Here is a 22,407-nt window from a genome sequence, read left to right as displayed (position 1 = left end):
TGTTACAGCTTCTACTGTACAAAGCCATGGCTGGAGGTTCATAACACTCGCCATGCGTTGCTCTGCTCTTAACTCATTACAATGATTCAAATTGCTACACCTGGCATAGCTGTAGCATCAGTCATGCTCGTAGCTGTTTCATGTAGAAAATTCCTACTGGAGAAAGAATGGTACAGTTTTACATATGTCACAACTGCCTAATCCAAGTGCAGCCTTTTCCTTTCGCTTGCTATACGAAGTGTAGTGAGGCTTAATCACATTGAAGTTACATGAAGTTTTGTTTGTTGATTGTGGGTTTTTAAAATTGTTTTAAAAGAACAGTAACATCAAGATGCGTAAAGGATGACTTTTGCTTTGAAGCAACTTAATGGTAACTGTGAAGAATACAGAACTGTCATACTATGGCAGCAGTATGTTGCATAGACTTAATCCTGTATTTTGCTGTCTAGTGGATCTAAATTAGCCTGATTAATCCTGCATACAAAGTCACTCATGATTTAAAGCTGACAACCTGAAAAAAAAAGTGCTTTAAAGCACACTGTAGCTTTCATTTTTATAAAAGACTGACACAAAGAATAATTTAGAATAACATCAGATCCATCAAAATTTCAGTGCAATTAACGTAGTAATTTTATGGAGACACTTATCCTTGTAATATTTATGTCAATCACTTGGTCAGAAGTCACCATTAACTGAAATGACAGGCAGGTTGATACTGACAATGTGTTAAATTTTGTTTAAGCAACATAAGGGACTTGAAGGGAGTATTTCTCATCACCTTCAGAAACAAAATACACTTCCAGTTTAATATCTAACTTGTTTTCCTAGGTTAGACTTCATGTTAAACTAGTTTGAGTAGTCATTTGACACTTCTGTCTCATTTGTATATTGCTTCCCAAAACATGCTTTATTAGGGCAGAAATCTATTTTTTAACCTTGATTTTTTTTTTAAAGCTACCATGTTGTTAATTTGAACATCTTGATTTTCCACTCAGAACTACAGAATTATCCTTTCACATGCTTGTACTTGTTTGTTTCTTTTCACTGAGCCACCCGTAATTTTCCTTGGCAAAGGTTTAAATTTTCTGTCCTTCAGAGTCGGACATACCATGTAAAAGCACTTTGACCTCTGCTTCTGATCTTGTTTCACTTTAAATATCTTAGTTCTAAGTTATTTTCTCATGTATTTTTTTTCTTCCTGCAAAATCCATTTGATTTTACTATTTTTATTGTAGAGGTCGAGGAATAGTTAAACCTCACTCTTTTTTTTGAGTCTCTGATAATTTTTTCTCTACAATCAAAGTTTGTGGGGTTTTATTTCCTCCAGGAAATGGATGCGTTGTTGTGTGGAATAGTACAAAATATTGATCAAGACCTGGTACATTTTGAATATCATGGTCTTCCTAGCTCTGGTTTACTTGGGGGTTTTTGTTTGTTTGTTTGTTTTAGGACCAAGCTGTGTGGTTTTCCATGAAGTGTAACTCGCTCATTCAGCAACTAAGTACTGAAGTGTTGCTAAAGCTCATTTATTAATTCCAAGTGTGTTTGTGGGGAAGTCCTACAGCCTTAAGAGTTCATCTTGCAGTCTTGCTTTTCTCCCATTTTACTGTTGCATACTGAAGTGTAGCTGTGGGGAAAACCCTGCCCTCGCTGCTGTCCGACTGATCTTTCAGGCATGAATGGAATGGTGCAATTGCAGCTGTAGGTTTGGCTATTTACTCCTTTTCCTATTTAACATCTGCCCTTGAAGGCTTACTTAAATATGGAAATCAAATAAATAAGGATGGATGTTACTGGCAAATCCTTCCACTGGCTTCTAATTTATGGTTAAAGGTGAGTGTTTATTAGCAGGTGTTTATGGATTGCATTCTAAACTTGCTTTTGGTAGAACATGTGTGCCAAGGTAGTTCAAATGCGGGTTGAGGGAGGTTTACCTGAAAACTTAAAAAAAAAAAATCAAACCTCAAACTCGTTCCTCACCCTTTCTCTGTGGGGATTCTTGTGTTTTGTGTAATTTTGTTCTGTACTGGAAGGCAGCAGCTTTAACGTGTTTCATAGAGGTCTAGTCTAGCACTGCAGCCTTCCTGCAAAAATAATGAACAAATGAAATTGTCGCCATTCTGGTTACAAAGCTTACTCGGGTTTGGGTTTTGTTGGGATTTTTTGTGTTTGGTTTTAGTTTTGGTTTCTTTTGTGGTGGTCATATTTTACAGACCTGTCAAATTTTCTGGGTAACTGGGCAAAGCCTACAAGTGTATGCACTTTTTAAGCAGCTAAGAATAAAGCCTTCTGGGAGGCATGAAGTTCTGGGGGCAAGACTGGATTTGTCACTTGACCACAAGCATTCAATTATTCTTTTTTTTTACTAGCAAGAAACCTCAGCTAATCAGCTTTGAAGGTACTAACCAAGGCACTACCTTAGAACTGCTAACAGATTTGATCAGAATTTTTTTTTTTAAATAACATCTTGCCATTTAAGCTGTACTCTCATGCTGCTTAGGTCATACATCCAGCAGCAATACCTTAGACTGCATTTTCACTGTGGTGGCTGTGGAAGTGTAAATTGCAAAGGGAATTGCGTGTGTGTATCCCCTCAAAGAAAAAACAAAACAAAACCAACCTCACCCCCAAACCCCCCCACCCCAAAAAAAACCCCCAAAACAACCCAGACCAAATCACTCTAGGCTGAAGACATCAGAGAATAAAACTCTGAAGATGATGGTTACAGCCTGGTGTAGCTGTGGGATTTGTCAGTAAAAGAACATCAGCTGATGCTTAGTCTCTTCCTCTGTCTGGAGCTGCGGGAGGGTCATTTGTCACCTCAGTGCAGCAGTGATGCCTGAAGCAAAGTCTGCAGGGTACAGGCTGCTATGAATACAAACTGGTTTCTGTTCATTCTAATGCTTTATCTGCCACAGAAACCCAAATCCCTGTTAAACTCCAGGAGCATCAGTCAGGCAGATGCTCGCCATCAGGAACATAAGCCATCTTGAGTCTTTCCTCCTTCAGGAGGCCTTCAGAATCTGTCTTTTGAGCATGACTAAAGAAAAATCTTAATGAGTTGAGGCAGGGTAGTGTTTTGAAATATTTGTATGGTCATTTCTCAAGAGAAGAAATGAAGACAAACCTAAACAACATTCTTTAATAAGCACATGGGAGAATTTTTAGGCAAGGAAGGGTCTAAGACTTGCTAAGCATTTGTCTTAAGACAGGTAAACTTGAAGGTAAGGCTTAAACAGACCTAAAAGGCATCGGAAAGGATGCTGGACACATGCGTGTGTTCAAAGACAGAGTTATGGCTCTGCAACAGGTATGCCAGTTATTGAAAGGTGATTAACCACTTTAAGTCATACAGTGAGACAAGCTGCTTCACTAGCAACATCTGTTGGCATTTATTCTAAAATTCAATCATTTTGTTCTCAGCTCAGCAAGTGAACAGCAGCAGTGTAAGTATCGTCCTTTCCACCTGTCTGAAAGGAGAGAGGGGGAAGATGCAAGCTGATGGGAAGTGAAAGGGTGTATTCCTGAAAGGTAGTCTGAACTACTGACCGACCTGGGTATTTTTTTTAATGCCGCTAAATAAAGGGATCTGTCGATAACTAGCCCTGCAGAGGCCAGCAGGACAGACAGCAGGTAAAGTATTCATTGCTTTGCTTTCAGCTGTATTTATCATTCACCTGTCATAGTCTTTGACAAACACCCAGTCATATGAAAAAAAAGAAATCAATATTGAACTTGAAAACTGGCTCACATTCCAAGAACCACTTCAGCTTTAAGGGGCTGGGTTTCCCCAATACCTTAGTGCACGAGAGGCAACAGGAATTCACATGCACATCTACAGCCTTGCGCTCTTTCAAGCCATTTTTCTTCACGCTTTGGGAAAACAAAAGTTGATATACAACACTATTAGGGTTTTATTTTTTGTTATTATAAAATCTGTCAAGATATCACAAAATTACACACACTAAAAGATTCATCTGCATATTTTCCAATGAAAAAGTGAAAGGAAATAAATCTATTGCTTGTATATACAATTTCAATCCAAATTTACATTCACATCATTTTCTTGGATAGCAAGATGAGATGTGTCACTTCAGCATATTTATAGGATGCTACTTAAAATATCGGTCTATGTTCATTTAAATTCATTTAGAACAGGCCACTTACAAAAGGCTCAATTTTGTATTGAAATTGTATTAACTGTTGGGAAGGCCACTGCTAACGGAATAATTTACAGTGCAAACATTCACAATTCATTTCATTGAGATTCACAAGACAATGACTGAAAAATCAATGGACTTGTTATAACCTCTGAGATCTGACACAAGTTCAAAACCCCAGGCATGGATGTGCAGCCAGTGAGGATACCTTTGTGGGTTAAGGCATTTGTGCTAGACGTAACTTTTAAACTTTGAAGTTAAAGCAGATGTTCTTCTCACCTACTCTTGGGAAGAGGTAAGTTACCGCCTCAGTTCTTTTTGAGTCTTTAAAAACAAAGTAATGAAGTTGATAAGAAATGACAGGATAGAAACATCCCCCCTGCAGACACTAATCTGTATTTGAATAACTTACATTCAGTGAAATTTTATTTAGACCTGTTTGAAATTATTTAGGCTTAGCTAGCTCAATTTAAGCAGAGCTTCACTCAGGTATTGCAAACTAAAGTAACAAAAAACCAAAAACCAAGGAATGCTTTGTTTCCCTCCAAACTAATTGGAAGAAAAAATATTTTTCAAATGTATGCCTATCCTGTTAGAGTACTTCATAATCACAGGAGAAAGTCACATGAAGACACCTCTCAAGCCAAGAGTAATTTGAATAGTTTGCAACTTTAACAACCTGCACCAATTGTAGATATTGTGTATTAATTTAAGACGCTATGAAATCAACAGATCCGTTTTCCCCTGTATTTGTCTTGCTTGAGTTATCAAGAACCAGTACTGAAAGAAATATCTGCAAAACCATCCTATAGCAATGTCCACTCAAACTTTGTACTTAATAAAATACAAATTATGGAGACCCTGAAAAAAACGCAAACTGTGTCTTTAAATAGAATCCAGAAATGCAGTTTCATGTACAGCTGCACGTTCTCAAGTGTGCTTTTGCACAAAAACATACTTTTTAATAGTTACAGATTCAGGAGCAAACCAATCACATAGATCCTGACTTTACATTTACAATTCTATATAGAACAATCTTTGCTTTGGTAAAATACAAATAATGGTAAAATCTGCGTAAAGAAAGCACAGTAAATAACATGGATATATCATACCTTTTTTAAGAAATATGAGCTGAAATGTAAGGCATCCCCAAAGTACTTTTTGCATATGCAAGGAATGCAGTTCTTTGTAAACAAAAGCTTGAGGAAAGCAATACTGAAGCCAAAGAATCTTCCCTAGGATCCTTCTGATGATCCCAAAACCAAATGCAACTCTCCTAGGGTCAGTGTTTTGAAACGAAATCCTACAAAAAAAAGAGAATCCAATCCTTTGTTTTCCCATGCATTTTTAATCACGTATTAGATTGGCTCACCTTAAAGATCTCCAAATTAAAGCAGTGACGTAAAAGTTGATTCTCAAGGGCACAAGCTGGTTTTAAGACTACTTTTCTGGAACATCACTTTCTATAGATTTTGTGGGAGCGCTGTTAGGGCCTATGGACACTTGCAGAGCATTCGCGCTGGTTAAGTTTCCCAGTGCCTGGCACTGACAGGCAGCCATGGCTTTAGCCGCAAGAAGTGTTTTAGATGAATTATACTGATGTCTGCGATGCCCTGAATCCTCATCTGCTGCAGCTACCGGTCTCTTTCTGCCAGATTCTTCACTAATAGGAGGCTGAAAATAAACATTGCCAACCTGTTAAAGGCTTTTCTGCAAGGCCCAGTATTTGCCTTTTCGTACACTTAAAGGATCAAAAATGAAAGCATACAAGAGTTAGGCCCTTAGTTAGGCCTAGTAACCTCAGTTATTCACAACTCACTGTTGAGTGAAATTCCTCAATATCCTAAAGCTTTCCTGGCTGTTTAGCCAGGAGTGCAAGTGCATGACATACTAAGGACCGTAACCAGCCTTACATTACAGCGTTATTTAAGCATCCCTGTCCAAATGATTGCCACAGCTCCAAGAAAATGAGGATTAGATAGGATGATGGTAATGCAGTACTCCATAACCTAGCTGTGAAAAACACAGCAGCACTGTACTCTGGAACCACACAGTTTAAGAATTCAGCATTCCACAAGGAGGATAAAGTCCCAGCAAGGACAATGCCTGCCACAGTTCATTAAGAAAGGCCAGTTGGCCATTAATTAGTTTGCCAAATTCCTACATGGTGTAGAAGTCATCAGTCTTACCAGATGACAAAAAACTATTTTGTGCTATTTATTTCATTACAAAATGAAAGTGGATCAATGGGCTTCTTAGACTGCAGCTGCCACACCTCAGCACCATACTTTAGTTCAAAAAGAATGTCTAGAATAAATCAGTGCATTTTTCATTTGAATTTAATTTTTTAAAATCATTATTTCTAGTGACTGACAGGATTTGCAAAGCTGCCTTTTTGTGCCTATTGTACTCAGTTTACCTTGTGGTAAAAATATCCATACATCAAATATTTATATACTAGGTATTGAAACTTACATCCACTTTGAAGTCCTCCAGTCTCTTAAATTTGCTAAGGTATTCTTGCAGCTTGGGGTCAATGGCTGGAGTCTCATACTGAGAGTACTTTAAATAAGCCCAAAATTTTTCCAGTCCATAGAGCTGACCTAATAATGGAAAAAGATAATTTTACCAATTTACAAAGGTCAGATTTAACTAAAAACTTAATTATTCACTGCTAACTATATGTTTAAGAGAACTGTAAGATAAAAGGAACATGAGCAAAAGCTGCTCTTGGGTTATTTAACAAGTCAGTGCCAAGGAACTGGGATTATCTCCCAACTACAGTTACCCTGGTGTGAGCAGTGACTGGCCTATGATAATTACCAGCTTCATAGTCTCTCTTTGTTTCTTCTTGGAAATCCTTGAATATTTCTTGCCTGAATTTCTTTTCTAGGCCATAGCTGTAAAATCTAAACAAGCATTCCAATCCATACCTGTAAGAGAACAAAGAGGTACAAAAAGCTTATACATACGCTTCTCATTCCTCAGACAGATGCCAGTTTTCAGTCTCTCCTTGCATTTATGTAAATGGCATCATCTCATTTTAGCCTCCTCATAAAAAATGCTTCCCTTTCACATCAGTTTTTAATCAACCTATTCTTCTGAAACACCTTCACAAGTAATTAAAACTGACTTGGGAAAGTCAGGTTTGTCCCACAGTTTTAACTGATGAACTACAAGCACTATAGGCACACATAAAATGCAAGACAAATGCCTTCACATTTTCAGTATGTTTGTATACACAGTTTCAACAACGCCAACCATTGCGGGTCAGACCAAAAGTCAGCTGAACCCACCACCAGTGCAAAACCAGCTGTGTGGGGCAGCACTTGGTGTTGTTTCAGCTCCTGCACACCCCATCACCAGGGTTTCTGGCTCAGTATTTCGTAACACTCTGGCTTTGGCTACCACGCCACCATTAGAGCTGCCTTGGGCCTTGAGATAGCTGGGATCTCCTTCTGTTCTGCAGTCATCTGCTGTCACCTTTGTTCCCTTAAAAGCCTTCTCAAGTTTCTCCTGGTAAATATGCCTTTGGATAATCACCAAGGATCAAGAAAGCTCAGAGAAGAGACAAGGTATTATTAAAGCCATCTTTGCACCCCAGAGTCTGCAGTCTCAGACAACAGATCTGAACTTCAGGATATCAACCATGGCCAGTACTTCCTCACTTGGCATTCCAAGCATTGAGCTACCTTGTCTCTCTGGGAGAGAGGTAGGGGGAAGTGGGTGAAAGGAAGGAAATAATAGCATCAAAGGGGCAGTGCTAATTTCCTTTGTGGTATTTTTTTTTGTATTTTTAGAAGGCAAGAAGCAGTCTGAACAAGTTGAAGAAGGTTATTATCTTCACCTCTGTAAGGAAGAATCTTATAAGCATTAGTAAGTAGAGAGCTGACTTGTCACAGTCAAGTTACAGGAGTTTATGGAACTCAGGACCCATTAGAAGTCAGGAAATGCTGTATGTGTAGCCATTTATCTGTAAAGCACAAATATACAGAAACAGACTTTTGGTATTAAAAAACTTACACAGCTATTTTAAAGACTTACAGAGTCAAAGCTAATACTAAAAACGTTCCCTTCAAATATACATAAACTTAACAGTCATTAAAATGAGTTATAAGACCTCAACAATTTGTAACTTCCAGGAAAACCCAAATACCTGTAGTGTTCTTTTGCATCATCCAGAGCAAGTTGCCTGAACTCTTCATACATTTTCTTGTTAAAGTGATCTCTCAGAAAAAAGGACCAGAAACGAAAAAGTGTGTTCATTTCTTGGGACTGGCCAATTCCCAACCGTTTCCTCTCTGGGGTAGGGGAAACAGGAGAGAGAGAAAAAAAATTTAAAAGCATCTATTTTAAATTTTTCAGCAGAATATTTTCAAGTGCTCTCCCATTAGTAATATGCAAACATGATCTTCCAGTAACTTGAGTTAAAACTTGAGGGCAATTTTTTTTGTCAAGGAATTTAAAGTTCAATGGAAAGCAGAGTTCATAAAATATAAGCGTCAAATAAATTTTGTTTTCCTTTATCAAGAAAAATTAAGAATAAGGAACAATGTGGAGAAAACTGGTATCAGATGACACCTGGTAACTTCCACCTAAAATTTTAGGAATTGCATTTAGCAGCTTACCCATTAGACACCTTCGATGGTATTTGTGGTACACCTCTTGAGTAAAGCCATTTTCTTTTAACAGTTCATGGGAAGAATGCTGAAGCTTTGGAAGAGAATTTGGGGTACACTCGTAGCTTCCTGCTAGTGGAGCTTCTTCTGAAGGTGAAGCATTGGAACTGCTGGATTGTAAAAAAAATAACCACCACACATTTCTGTCCTGTAAACAGTGCTTTTCTCAAGTCAGTTTTCAACCATTCTGATGTATACAAAAGCTGTCAGAATAGCACAGTCACCTGAGGACCTCTACAATGTGTGCCTGGGGTGCCAGTCACCTGTTTTCAGGTGTACCTCAAGAAAATCAGAGTCTGTGCTAATATGTCAAAAAAACAGGCAGCTTTGGATTATGATGATTAAACATTACTTTAATGCCTGGTTTTAAATGACCACTTAACAGCAAACAGCAAACAAAAACACTGAACTGAACATCAGTACTTGAAGTAATACTACTGCTACTATACCATAGATCAACAGAGAGTAGTCGAGTTAGCTTCCTTCCCAATAGCCTTGTATTCCATCTTTTTTGTTTTCCTTGATCACTGTATTGATAAATCGTCTTTTATTGCAGCCAACTTCTCCCTTAGCAGTGAGAACTAATGACATTGCAACCAACTTTTCTATGGCAACTAAAAAAAAAAAAAATTACCTCACAGAGGAAGTTCTTGACCTGTGGTCTCTGGAATCCATCACCCAGCCCACGTGGGACTCCAAAGGAGGATTTGTACTGTGTCGTGTTTTTCTTTTCCTTGGAGTCTAAGAAAGTAAAAGAAGTATTTATTTCCCTAATTTGATTTAACTCATTCTCTCCCTCTTATAACAAAGTTCTAAAAATTTAATATTCTATCTAACATTACAAAGTCACAACACTCCGGTTTCATAACTTAAGATTAGTCTTACGTAACAAATTAAAAATCTTTAGACATTACACTTTTTCATCAAAGATTTTTAAGAAGTGTTAGAGAAAACTTGGAAACCATTTTGTAGAAATAAAAAAAGAATGAATACAGTAAATATTTTTGAAGATAAACAATAAAAAAGTACCAGTGTTTCATTTTTTGCCTTTTCATTCTTGTTAAATTGCATGCACAGACATGAGATTTACAGGGTTTTTCTGTTTTTCAAAAAAATTTACATCTTTCCATTTACCTTTACATCAATGGATCTTGCTTCTTTAACAACAGGATAGAACCTGGGTGTTTTGTTGGGATCCTGTAGCCTCGGGGTGCGAGGCGTTCGTGGGGTGAAGCCAGGGTGAACGCAAGGGTAGTCCGGAACTGCTGTTGGCAGCGATCGAGTCATCACTGCTGTTGGAGGTACTGCAGTACTTAACAAATGACAAGACAGCTCCTCGGCTACATCTGTAGGCAGGAAGAAAAAGCCTTGGTTTATAAAGAAACCTGGGATATCAAAGTCTAAGGTCCCCTGGTATCTAATACCTTAAAGGCCTCTTTCATTTCAAGTAAACCACACCACCCCCAAACTCACAAAAAGCACTTGGTGTAGAAGCAGTACAAAGGGACTGCTCAAAACTGTGAAAGGAATATTTCAGGCATGTCTTTGCTAGAAAATTCAAATCCATTTCTTTCTTACCTGCTTGTTCTTGTGTATTTACATTAGCAAAGTAACAGAAAATAAACATTTGGGAAAGTGTAACCGCATTCATGCCTTTTGGTGAGGTTGTTTTCTTCAACTACTTTAAAGATGCTCTTAGCACATGTCCTAGTTAATAATAATACCATATCAGAAATACATTGAAACATAAGATTTGGACATTCTGACTGCTCGGTAAGCTTATGATACAAGCAGGAAATTCTTCTAACCTCCCTTCCTTCTACCCCCACTTCCCATAAAAATACTGTTTTCTAGAAAACGTTTGACACCACCGCTAGCTATTGCTTTACACGTTGTAAATGCCAAGTTATACAAACAACACCAGGTGTATGGTGACAAGACAGAACACTGCCTATTGATGGGCATAGTGGTGTTAGGTTGATGGTTGGACCTGATGATCTTAGAGGTCTCTTCCAACCTTAATGATTCTATGATGCTCATATATTGTATATCCTGAAAAGGACTAGTACCAGCTTCTTCTAATGCAATGGAAACTACACTACTGTTGAACAGTCGACAATTTGAAAGATTAGCAAAAAAAAAGCCCCTCAGACTACAGGCTAAACCAAAATTAAAATAGTACACAGGCAGAGAGGGTTAACGCACCTAGAAAATAGTTCTTTATTACAGGGATTCTAAAAAACCAAATTTGTATTACTTACCTTTTCGTAACCCCGGAGGTTCTGGAGGAACTTCTTGGGTTGGATCAGCAATTGGTTCTGATGCAAGATTACCAAATTCTTCCTCGCTGCCAAGATTTAGCTTCTTAAAGTCCTCAATCTCTTGCTGAATTAAAAAAAGCAAATTGTAAACACAAAGCACGGTAACAGGTATCATCCTGAGGAATGGGTGAATTCCATAAAAGAGAAAATAAGCAAGCCAAAACTGACACACAACTACCCGTACACAGCCAGTACACTCTTCTTTTAATGAAAATTGAAGGAGTCTTTAGCACACATGGTAAAAAAAGTTGCCACAAACACTGCATATAAACTTCTAATGCAGCTCACACCACACTAGCTAAAAGAAAGTTACACCAACAAATGGGGAAATGTAAGGCCATCTACATGTGATTTTTCAGACAAATAAGACATAAAAATGACAGATCCTGCCCCTTGCCAAGCCCAAAGCCATCTTTCTTCTGTAATCAGCATGCCAGGGAAGGTTCTAACAATTCAGGGCAGCAGAGGAGGCCCTGCTCCATTCCTCAAGCTATGTCTAAAAAAAGCCAGCATTTGTAAATTAAGTGTCCAGTGGTTTTTTTGGGGTATGGCGGGTTTTTTTATTTTTAGCTTAAAATGCAAAAGGATGGGATTTTCCAAGGTACTGGACAGCATCTCAAATCATTTGCACTCCTACTCAACTGAAGGTGGGACATGTGTGCATGTACATGGTGTGTGTGAAAAGCCTTGTTTAAATCATGGTCAAGAACATAACAACAACAACAAAAATATTTTATCTCGCTGTGTGCTACTGGGTTGGCCAAAAACTAACTGCAGTTTTTTCTGCGTAAACGAAAGGTGAATTTTTCATGGGACACAAGATTTTATTAAAAAAGAGTGTCCATTTTGTTCAATTACCTTTTGCCATCTTTCAGGCAACTTCATGATTCTGTGCTCAAAAAAGTTCTTATCTTTTTCAGCCAAAAACAGTTCCAAGAACGATTCGATATCCTCATCAGCAGTGAGGGTTTTACCATTCAAGGCATTGTGTAAAGAACACAACAAATGGTTGTCTGATGGTGCCAAGTCTGGCGAATCTGGTGGATGTGGTAACACATCCCATCCAAGCTGCAGCAATTTCTGATGAGTGACCAAACTTGTATGGTTGAGCATTATCATGAAGAAATACAACAGCTTTGTTATTCACCAACTCTGGATGCTTCCATTTGATGGCATAATTTAATTTTTTTTAAATTTAGTTGATGACAGTACATGTCCAAATTAATGGTTTGGTTCCTTAGGAGCAATGCCAAATACACAATTCCTTTGAAATCCCACCAGACTGACAGCATCACCTTCCTTTGGTGAATATCTGCTTTTAAGTGCTTAGAGATGGTTCATCATGCTTGCTCCATGATCTTTTTCATTCATTATTGTTGTGGATGATCCATTTTTCATCACCTGTTATTACACATTTCAAAAATGGATCATTTTCTTCATGTTTCAAGAGAGAATTGCAGATGTCGACAGGCTTAGTGAGATTAATTTCTTTGAGCTCATGTGGTACCCAAACATCGAGATTTGTAATGCATCCAAGTTGTTTTAAATGGTTTTCAATGCTCAATTTTGATATGTTAAGATTATCAGCAATCTCTCGTGTCATTAAACACCGACTGGATTTGATCAATGTCTTTGTTTTGTTGTTATCAACTTCAATTTGCCTTCGTGAGCGTGGTGCATCTTTAACATCAAAATTTCCAGACCAAAATTTAGCAAACCGATTCAGACACTGCCATAGTTTTAAGGCACCATACACATCTTCACTATACACATCACATAGCTTTCTATGAGCTTGCAGAGAGCTTTTTCCTTTTCAGAAGTAATACAGCAAAACAAAACAAAAATGTTCCTTTTGATTTTCTGTTTTGAAACTGATGCCAAATAAATAATTGTTAACAAAGTCATGCACTTTCTTTTTCTAAAACAAGCTTGAACTGTCAGCTGTCAAGTTACATAATGAATTTGTGATTTAAAATTAAGTCAGTTACATTTCAAGACATCTATGTCCATCTATTAAAAAGAAAAACCCAAACACCACAATTACTTTTTGGCCAACCCAATATTTCTCACTCTCCTCTTCCAGTTTGCTGGTATTTTTAGTTTATTCTTTTTGTAATAAAAACTTCATATTCTGAATTCTACCTTTATTTCTTGATCTTATTCTCAACATTGACTTCTGCCTTTGTTAGCAACTTTTTACCCACATGCTTCACTTGTCCTTTAAGCTACTTCCCCACCTCACCCCAAGTTTACCCTTATGCACAGATAAAGCTCCTTCCCGTCACCATTTAGTCCTTAGGTAACTTTGTATTTCTGTACAGATAATATCTGCTAGTGGTACAGTGGGACTGCTTAGTCACACACCACTTGCTGGGCTCACTCACACAAAAGGAGTGAGTTTGTTAATAAACCAAGAGCTTTAAGTGACAGGACTGCAGTGTGCCATGCTGATCTCTGCCTATGACGTGCTGGAGTTCAACTCATTTTACTGTTGCTGTCGTTTTACAGTTGCTTAGTATATTTCAAAAAAAAAAAAATCGCAAAAGCTGACAATCTTGCAAAGTTCTGAAAGCCTCAAAGACGGGTCCATGCACAAGCTAGGAAATGAAAAGGTTTCTATAATAGAGATGTGCAATCCGAAGTTTCCGTTGCTCACAGAGCTATCATTCTAACAAGCTACAAGCTTAATATAAAATGACTTTAAAATTACTGTGTTACCTTCCTCTCTCAAGACTTCATCTCAGAAATGTGCCCACCCTTCCCCTATGGCAGGGGTTTGCAAATGTTATGAAACAAGCTATTCATAGAACATGAAAACATTGGAAAAGTTGAACCATCTCCAAAACGTTGAAAACAGTTCTGAAAAAGTATTCACTAAATGTTTTTGGTCAAATCTGTGACAAGAAAAAAGTTGCTGACTTTGCTTTCTACTGTTTACAATATTATCAAAGCAAAGAGTATTGAATAGACCTGTAAATTCAACTGCTGTCCATTTTTTTGAAAGAAAAGTGTAGCATTTTACAATTATGTAGCAGACGGCTGAAATTAATTTTGAAACTGTTGCCACAAGTATGGTTTTCAGGTCACAAGTGAAGAGAGTTACCTTTATGCTAGTGTCATTTTCACTCTGCTGCATCCACAAATCCTGTTCATAATAGTATAAGCCATCATTAATAACTTTAGCAAGTTCTGATGTAATTTTTGCATGGCATAGGTGGTTGTAAGTACAACCTCCAGTAGGATGTTTTCTCATATATGGTGGTGTCTGTGTTACAATCAAAATCTTGTTTACATCCTGATCATCAATTTCATAATCTGAATCGCTTTCTGACCAATCAGCAAATTCATTCTTCCGACCTTGAATTTGTTCCATCTCCTCATCAAACAAAAAATCAAGTTCTTCTTGTTCCTCTGGAGGTGGGGGAGGCTGTGGTTGATCTGATGTTTGATCAGGTATAGGAACGTTTGCCTAAATTAGAAAAGGGGACGCACTTTATATTTGAATTGGATAGTGATTATCCAAATGGGAGACAAATAGAACATGACAGAACATTTTCAATAAACGAATGTACAGGAATTAGAAACAATACAGCCACTTTCAGATGTTTGTTAAGTAATTTACTGTTCTAAATAATTCTGCCACAAGCTTTTAGAACAATTCTCAATGCACATTACGATACAGTTTTAAATAATCGACAGGTACAACTGTCCCTCAGCAGAAAAAAAACAACCAAACAGTATTTCCTTTTCATTTTAGTGAGCTCTGGATCAGGATTTTAAATGCACTTACTTATTCCAGGTCTGGTAGAGTGAGAAGTATCCACAGTAACTGTATTGCATTATCAAGCATTACATACATTGAAACATGAAAAATTTTGTTTTACAGTACAACCTGAAAGTTAGCAGGTTTTACATTTGTTTACTTAAACATAACTTGATTTTACCTTTAATTTGACCGTGGATGCATGATGCCTCTTCTTCACTTCTATCCAAGGTTCAGAGTCCAAGTCAGGCAAACTTGTAGATAATCCTTTAGACATTGCCTGAAAATTACGCGTTTCAATGTTTTCCTTTGGACTCTGCAGGCTTCCCATTCTTGGAGAACTTGGTGCAGACTCTAGCATTGGAAAACAGTAGTTTAGTTCCTGATGGGAGTTGTTTTGGTTTGGGTTGGTTTTTTTCCCATTGTTTCACTAGTCTTTTAACTGCAGCTACCATTTTTCTACCTCTATGTTTAAATATAACACAGAGCAGCAAATTTATTTTTTTTTCCATTTTTAGGACATCATTTTCACAGTTCACTCAGCATTTTAGAAAAAAATCAATTTTACCAACTTATTTATGTGGAAAGTATCTAACAGTTTGAGACGTATTGTGTGTTACTCAGAAAACAAGACCAGCATCATTAGGGACACATCCTCTAGCCCTATGGACTTGTGCCTAACTCAGTCTTCATTCTTCCCATTTACTTCCAGCCAATGTTTTAGTAAAAGATTTCCTTGCCAAGGGTTGTCAGCAAACAATGCCATCTCCCTACTAATAATGTGAACTCCCTATTAACAGCGTGAATGAGAACTCCATCCAATGCGAACATGCACCAAATAAAGAGTTAACTTCAGCTGCTACCAACACGAAGCAGGTTTTATGACTAACTTAAGGTTACTATTACTACTACAACAAATGAAGGACTGGAGTCTATCACACTATATTCTGGAGAGTGGCCACAGCCGTAACACAAAAGGCACATTTTTATCTACTTCACATCAGCCATGCCAGCCACATGAGCTGGCAACTGCACAGCTGGCAGGCACATCAGCTGAATAAACTGCTACCAAATGTACAACTTCAATCATGAAACCAGTACCAAGAGGTAAACTTCCTATGCTGAATAGTCCTAAATTTATGTTTCTATAAAAATATAACCTTTACCAGTATGCGAGCCAAAACATTGGCCTGGTACGAATTCTGGACAATTGATGAGCTGAGAAAAGTCAGTCGGTGGTAGACTGCACGGAGGGGGACCTGGAATCGGCCACTTTTCTGGATCAACCCTTTTTCTTATCTTCTGATCCACAGTTTCAACTTCTGTACTGTCCTTCAGGGCCTTTGTGACAAGCATATCATAGCTTTAAAAACTTCACGTATCCAGCACCATCCAAAGAAGAAAAAACCCCCCTAACTTTGCCATTTAATAGCCTCTTTATAAAATCCTTGGCATTGCAAACAGAAATTTTTCTTAACTTCATAGCATGGACTTTAAATGGTGGTACAAAATTAATGAAACAACTTTCTACACACGTCCTTATGAATTATTTTACCTCCAAAATGAGTGTAGCATTTGTAGTCAGAGCTTGCATCCGACGGAAGCTAGCAATCAATGAAACAGGCAGAAATCCTTGTTGGTCCATCTTCCTCCTCAGAAAGAAGTCTCTTTCCAAATTTTCTGTGCTGAAATAATACTCACTGTGAAAGAAACATGCAAATATGAGCCTATTATAGGTTAAAGAAAATCTGAAAATAGCAACTGAGAAATTCCCTGTTAAAGTCTCCATTAAAAACAGAGCACACTTTGCTCTTTCAACAGGTGTATCACTATAAGTAAGAGTTACAGAAGAGCACGCACACTCAAAATACTAAGAGACGATCCAGTACAGTACGAGGGTATGAATCAAAGCCTTGTTACAACATCGACATATATTAACTGCATAAGGAAAAACTATGCTCAATTTTTTGTTCACCCGTCCTTTCCCTTATTACTTACATGAACAGAAGGAAACAACATTCTCTCAGCCTCCATACAGATGAAGGACAACTACTGCTTACAGGCAGGGCATACGTTATTTCCCACACAGCAGTATCAGTGCACCTTCATCCTGAACTGTATCTTTCCTTTTCCCAGTTTCCAGTATATTAGAAGGTTTAAGTGTCCTATCTGAGTGTTGAGGCACGTGTATGTACTGTGAATCATTAGTTCAAGCATGCTTGTGGGAAGATGAGAAAATAAAACCAGTAATTTTGTATTTGTCATGAAACTGTACCAAAAGGCACAACAGTTCATGGGGAAAGGTAAAGTCTAAAAGAAGAGATTATTTTAGTGGATAAAGAGAAGAGGAACAAGGACCATTTCAGGAATCTGACAATACCACAGAACAAGAGAGACAAGGGACAAAGAAATAGCAGAAAGACAGATCTTCAACAATGAAGTTGCTCTATGAAACGATCAGGTTACTGAGGTGTTTTATGCTTACTGAAGAGGAAAAGTAAGGAATTTGAATCATGATCTGTCATACAAAGCAAGGGAACAAGAAAACATCCTATGAAAAAGACTGTAAAAAAAACAATTTAGTCATGATGACTAAAATCTAGACCTTTCACAGAGTTTACACATCATACTATGAATTTGTATATTACATCCAAGGAATACTAATACTCATCAGCTTCAGGAAAATGTAGGTAGTAAAATATTTAGTGAAGAATAATTAAAATTCTACAACACAAAAACAGAGGTAGTACAAAATAAAACTAGAGGAAATACAAACCACAAATGGAAACATAAAGTTAATTCTAATTTCAACAAAATAAAATCCTTAGTGTCTCTGCTGGAGTTGGGCTCAAGGCAAAAGTTACAAAAAGGAGAGGATTGATGCCATCATTGACCCAAGAAGAAGCTTGATACCATTTCTTTCTATAAATTTTGGTAGCTAAAGAAATTTGAAGAAAAATCTCTCTATCTGAAACACTCAGCTCCAAGACAGAATGAACACAAAGTCTCAAAGTTGGGCAACAAGACATACAACAAATGAAAACACTGCCATTGAATCAGAGCAAACAGAGAAGAGAATAAGGCTTTCAGAGAATTAAGCTCCTACTCAGAGCTAAGTAAGGTGATCAGTGAAGCAACTGCACACAAAGAGAAAGTTCTTTCAAGAATATTTTGTTTAGTGTTCTGAACTACAACATCTCTTTCCCCCTCCCAGCCTAGAAGATAAGCAAGCACAAAAGCCATATCAACACTTTACTAATATTACCTTTACAGTCATACAGTAAAGGTAAAATCTTGTAACGATTCACCTAGTTAAAAATTCCACAAGCAGAAATGGACAATGACTGAACTTGACTCAAACTGCCTCACTTGATGTCCATCACTCTAGAAAAAGGAACGTGAGAGACCATTAATGATGAATGAAGACAATGCATAAGCTTGCTCCAAGTAGAGGGACAAACCTAAGCACACCCATACTCCACCTTTTCCTCTCTTTTTCATTCTCCTCAGTCCCTTTGCTTAGTCCCGAATTGATGCGTAGGCTTGGATGCATATCTGAACTTTTATTTATTTCTTTATTTTCTATAGAAGAGGACTTGAATGGAGTTCTACTGCATGTCGCAGACTGAGGAGTTGCTAAGCCCTGAAACTTTTCAGGCTGACAACTTCAGCCTGTAATTAAAAACGTTAAAGATTTTTTTTATGTAATACAAATATTATTCTCTCTTGTACATCAAGCTGGCTCTCAGGACAAGTATAAACTGCTTGACAGCAGTGTATTTCTTACAGTAACTACACAACAACTCAGCTGGACAGAGTCTTGTTTTCCCTATTAAGCAGGTAAACTGTTTTAAAGTCATCAATTCTCTAGGATGCAAACCAATCTCACTTCCCTAACATATCCTCATCTATCTTGGACTCTGTAAAGAACTTTGAGAGCTAACAGTTCTGTGTAGTTTTACTCTGTATATACTTCCTGTTTTGGCACTTTAATATTTTATAACTAAATTTTGAAAGGCAGGCAAAACCATCCTCATTTAGAAGCTAATAATAGGTAATTGACGAATAAAGTCTGTTTCCCATCATTTTCTAATGTGATTAAAAAAGAGTGAATAGATAACAAAACCACTTTTTTTTTCAGGAGCATATAAGTAGGGAAGTTATGTCCTAAACCTGCTCAGAAATCTCTACCTCTCTCATGAAAAGCAAACTCCATAATCAAACTGCCTTAGGAGTTTATATCACACAAGCAACCAAAGGCTCTAGTTAGCCAGCCATGCCAAGTCTTCTACTGACACCTGTCAACCTCTTGTTGCTAAAATAAAATACAAATATAACCAGAAGTCAGATGTGACCAATGCTGTAACTGACATTTTTCTCAGCAGAGGGGGACATCACCATGTCCTACCTTAGAAGGTCTGGATTCTACACTGCATGCCCAGAAATCTGGCCAACAGTGGAGTGTCTGTGCTCCTCCCTCACTTGTCTGAGGACAGTGCAGGCCGATTATCCTGACATGGGGGTACATGTCCACTGTCAGGTCTCATAGGGGCCTGGCAGCAAGAGTAACAAAAAAGACTGCAATAGAAGTTTTGAAGTTGATAGCCACATGCCAGATACTTTCTGCCCTTAAAGAGGCTTTTCTCTTCCTTTTTGCGTCAACTGTAACAAAAGAAGCAAGAATAAAATAAGCAAGTTGCTTTACGGAATACGAGGGCAATCAAAAACCACCACAAAGGCATCACAGAGAAATGCCATTGCAAGTACAGAAGATGGAAATATCTGACAGTGGTGGAAACTCTCTCTTTAAAATGAACTAGTGGTTTCCAGGCCCTTTTTGACATGTCTCCTGGCGATTATCAGTCTTCCAGATGGTTTCTCATTGCCTAATGGTGTACACGAGAAAGCAAACATTTCAGATTATTGAAAAATCAAGTATCATTGCAAAACTACTCTCCTTCAGTTAAATGTTTCTGATGAAACACTCTGAAAACATAAAACTAACAAGATTTCGCAAAGTGAAATTGAGAGCAAATAAGGGAAACCTCTAGCTACATCACCCAAGAAGAGCTTTATAGGCAAACAGACCAACAGCACTCAAAGGCACAAGCTCAGAGACATCCATATCTCAATTACATGACAACATAAAAAGGCGGCTATGTACCATAAATAAAGCAGGTACACAAGTTAGAGCCAGACTACAGCACAAGATGCAGAACAGCTTCCTTAAAATTCCTCCCCATCACTCAAGTTCTTCCACCCTACCATTGAATAAATTCAAACTGACACTGGTAACAGTCAAATCAAAAAGTTAAATTGAAGTGCCTTAATCTCCATCTTTATATGGATATTAAGGATTAAACACTTGCTTGAAATGAGTTATTTTATCTTAACTAGATCTCTAAAAATACATGTATATTAATCTACTTACATTTGATGTTTTATATATTCTTTGAGAAGTGCTTCATCCACAGAATATATCTGCACTCCTGTTCCAGCATCATAGTAATACATTATACTAGCATTAAGCTCAGGTTGAAATAGTTGGTCAGTGCCTTCACCATACAGTTCTTGATAATCAACTGAATATTCAAAGCTCACTTGAAAATAAGGGAGAACATAAAAGAAAGATGATTAAAAATGTTCAGTCGAACACAGAAGTACTTCAAGGCATGATACACACTGCTACTTTACTATTGTTTTTCAGTATCTGATTCTAGAAAAACTCGAACTGCTTACACTAAGTCACAGGATACGTTTTTTGAGACAATTCTTACTTCATGTGCAAACAACGACATTATAAACACAGATTTGAAGTTTTTACTAAGCATCTACTTCTCTGCATACTTCTAGGGTTTCCTCTGCCTCGTCCTCTTCCTCTGCCTCTACTTCTTCCTCTGCCTCTGGAGAATCCTCGAACACTGCCACCCTCACTTCTCAAGCTGCACAGTTCATCGTGATCATCTCTCTTTTCTCTGTCACGGCGCCAATCTTTGAGAGAAAAAAAATAATACTTGAAATAACAATTTAAAATCACAGTATAATTATGCAGTATCTGGTTTATTCCTAGGTATTAACCATAAAATATTGCACTGGAAAGCACCTCTCTCCACTCTCTGGATGCTCAGAAAGGTCGAAGGAAGTGACAGTACAGAATATATGATTAGTGTCAGAAAGCCCTCCGTAACAGAATCCTCAGCTTGTGACCAGGCAATCCAATGACCCAGTCATGCTGGCTGAAGCAGAAGGTCAGATCTGCAGCTGCAAGGGTGAGATGGTGAGGTCTGCCCAGCCATGCCTAAGGGCGAGTCAGGCAGAAGCTGTTAGCAATGAAGAGTAAACGGGCTTGACTGGCAGTCAATCTCAAAAGCTTCTGAAGCAACTGGACACTCTGGTGCCAGCTCAGGGATCACAATACCTATGATAGGCATGGGACAGGAAAGAATGACCATGCAATTCTCCTCCCAGGTGTGGTAATACAGTCTGCTCCTGTGGACAACTCCCAGTACCTAGAGAGAGCCAGGAAGAGCTGCTAGCTCTTGATGATCCTGCTCGAGGTGGGATTTCCACAGTGATGGCTCTCTAGAGGCTTCCCTTTTGTTCCCAGAAGGAGCCATCTACTGCTTCCCCAACTCTGTTCATTTAACAGCAATCATCTGTTCTCTGCTGATCCTGCCCCAAACTGAGCTTTTAACTTAAAATTTAACTCCTTTTTGATAACACATGCAAATCTGAGACGACTCTGTAAGAATCTATGTAACGTTTTCATATAAATATGTGGTCTGCATATAGCAAAAGAGAGCAAGAAAGAAGCAGGAGAAAAGAATAAAGGAAGGAAAACAAGTAGGTCCAAACCAGACCTTAGGGACCTTGGTTCTACTCATCACAAAACTTAACAGGTGTAATTCTCACTTTACTCATGAGAGAAAATGAAGCATTCTCTCACACACACTCTCTCACATAATTTCCTTCTCAGTTCCTAACACTTGGAGACTTTCATCTTCAGTCAGTCACCCTTGCTTAAAGTTTCTTTAAGTTGTGATTGTACAGTCTTCCAGGTCCTGGCGACCTCTCTGCCAGAGGAATGCCTGGGGATACAGCCCCTTCTCAATCAAATTGGGAGTTGCAATATTTAACAGGGGACTGACTAAAGACATGATTTGTTTGTATTAGAACTCTAGCTTTACTAGCAATAATCTTTAATGAACCCTGTAACAAAATATATATGCTCATACATTAAAGTTCCTGTACTTTATTTTCTGTCAAATAAGACTCTGAATTTATTAGTATCATAATCTGTATGTGTGTGCATGTGTCTCATTGGGAATCTGGGCCTTAGCCTTCATGCTTGCTACCCTCAACCTTGGAGATCCCAAATGCGTAGGCATCATTTGAACTATTCCCCAGAACCCGTTTCAATTTTGCACTCTCAGAGTACATGTGGCTCTTAGACACAAGCAGAAGTCCTGCATATAACATGTACA

At 38.0% G+C, this 22,407-nt stretch overlaps 1 protein-coding gene across 1 annotated transcript; it reads right to left on the bottom strand.

Moving 5' to 3' along the window:
• Positions 1 to 5,600: 5,600 nt before the first annotated feature.
• LARP1B (La ribonucleoprotein domain family, member 1B) lies at positions 5,601 to 20,914 on the bottom strand (the record flags this gene model as incomplete). The annotated part of the gene is made up of 14 exons (XM_010188280.1): positions 5,601 to 5,834; positions 6,636 to 6,763; positions 6,984 to 7,093; positions 8,317 to 8,461; positions 8,789 to 8,949; positions 9,474 to 9,580; positions 9,974 to 10,185; positions 11,101 to 11,224; positions 14,264 to 14,629; positions 15,105 to 15,277; positions 16,090 to 16,264; positions 16,479 to 16,623; positions 20,355 to 20,523; positions 20,771 to 20,914. Coding segments are annotated over 14 exons (2,393 nt in total), but the record flags the coding sequence as incomplete, so codon positions are not given.
• Positions 20,915 to 22,407: the final 1,493 nt, after the last annotated feature.

The sequence above is a fragment of the Mesitornis unicolor genome, unplaced genomic scaffold (genome assembly GCF_000695765.1).
Source record: "Mesitornis unicolor isolate BGI_N332 unplaced genomic scaffold, ASM69576v1 scaffold15417, whole genome shotgun sequence".
In the NCBI taxonomy this organism is placed as follows: Eukaryota; Metazoa; Chordata; class Aves; order Mesitornithiformes; family Mesitornithidae; genus Mesitornis; species Mesitornis unicolor.
This window is presented reverse-complemented; position numbering and strand designations above follow the sequence as displayed.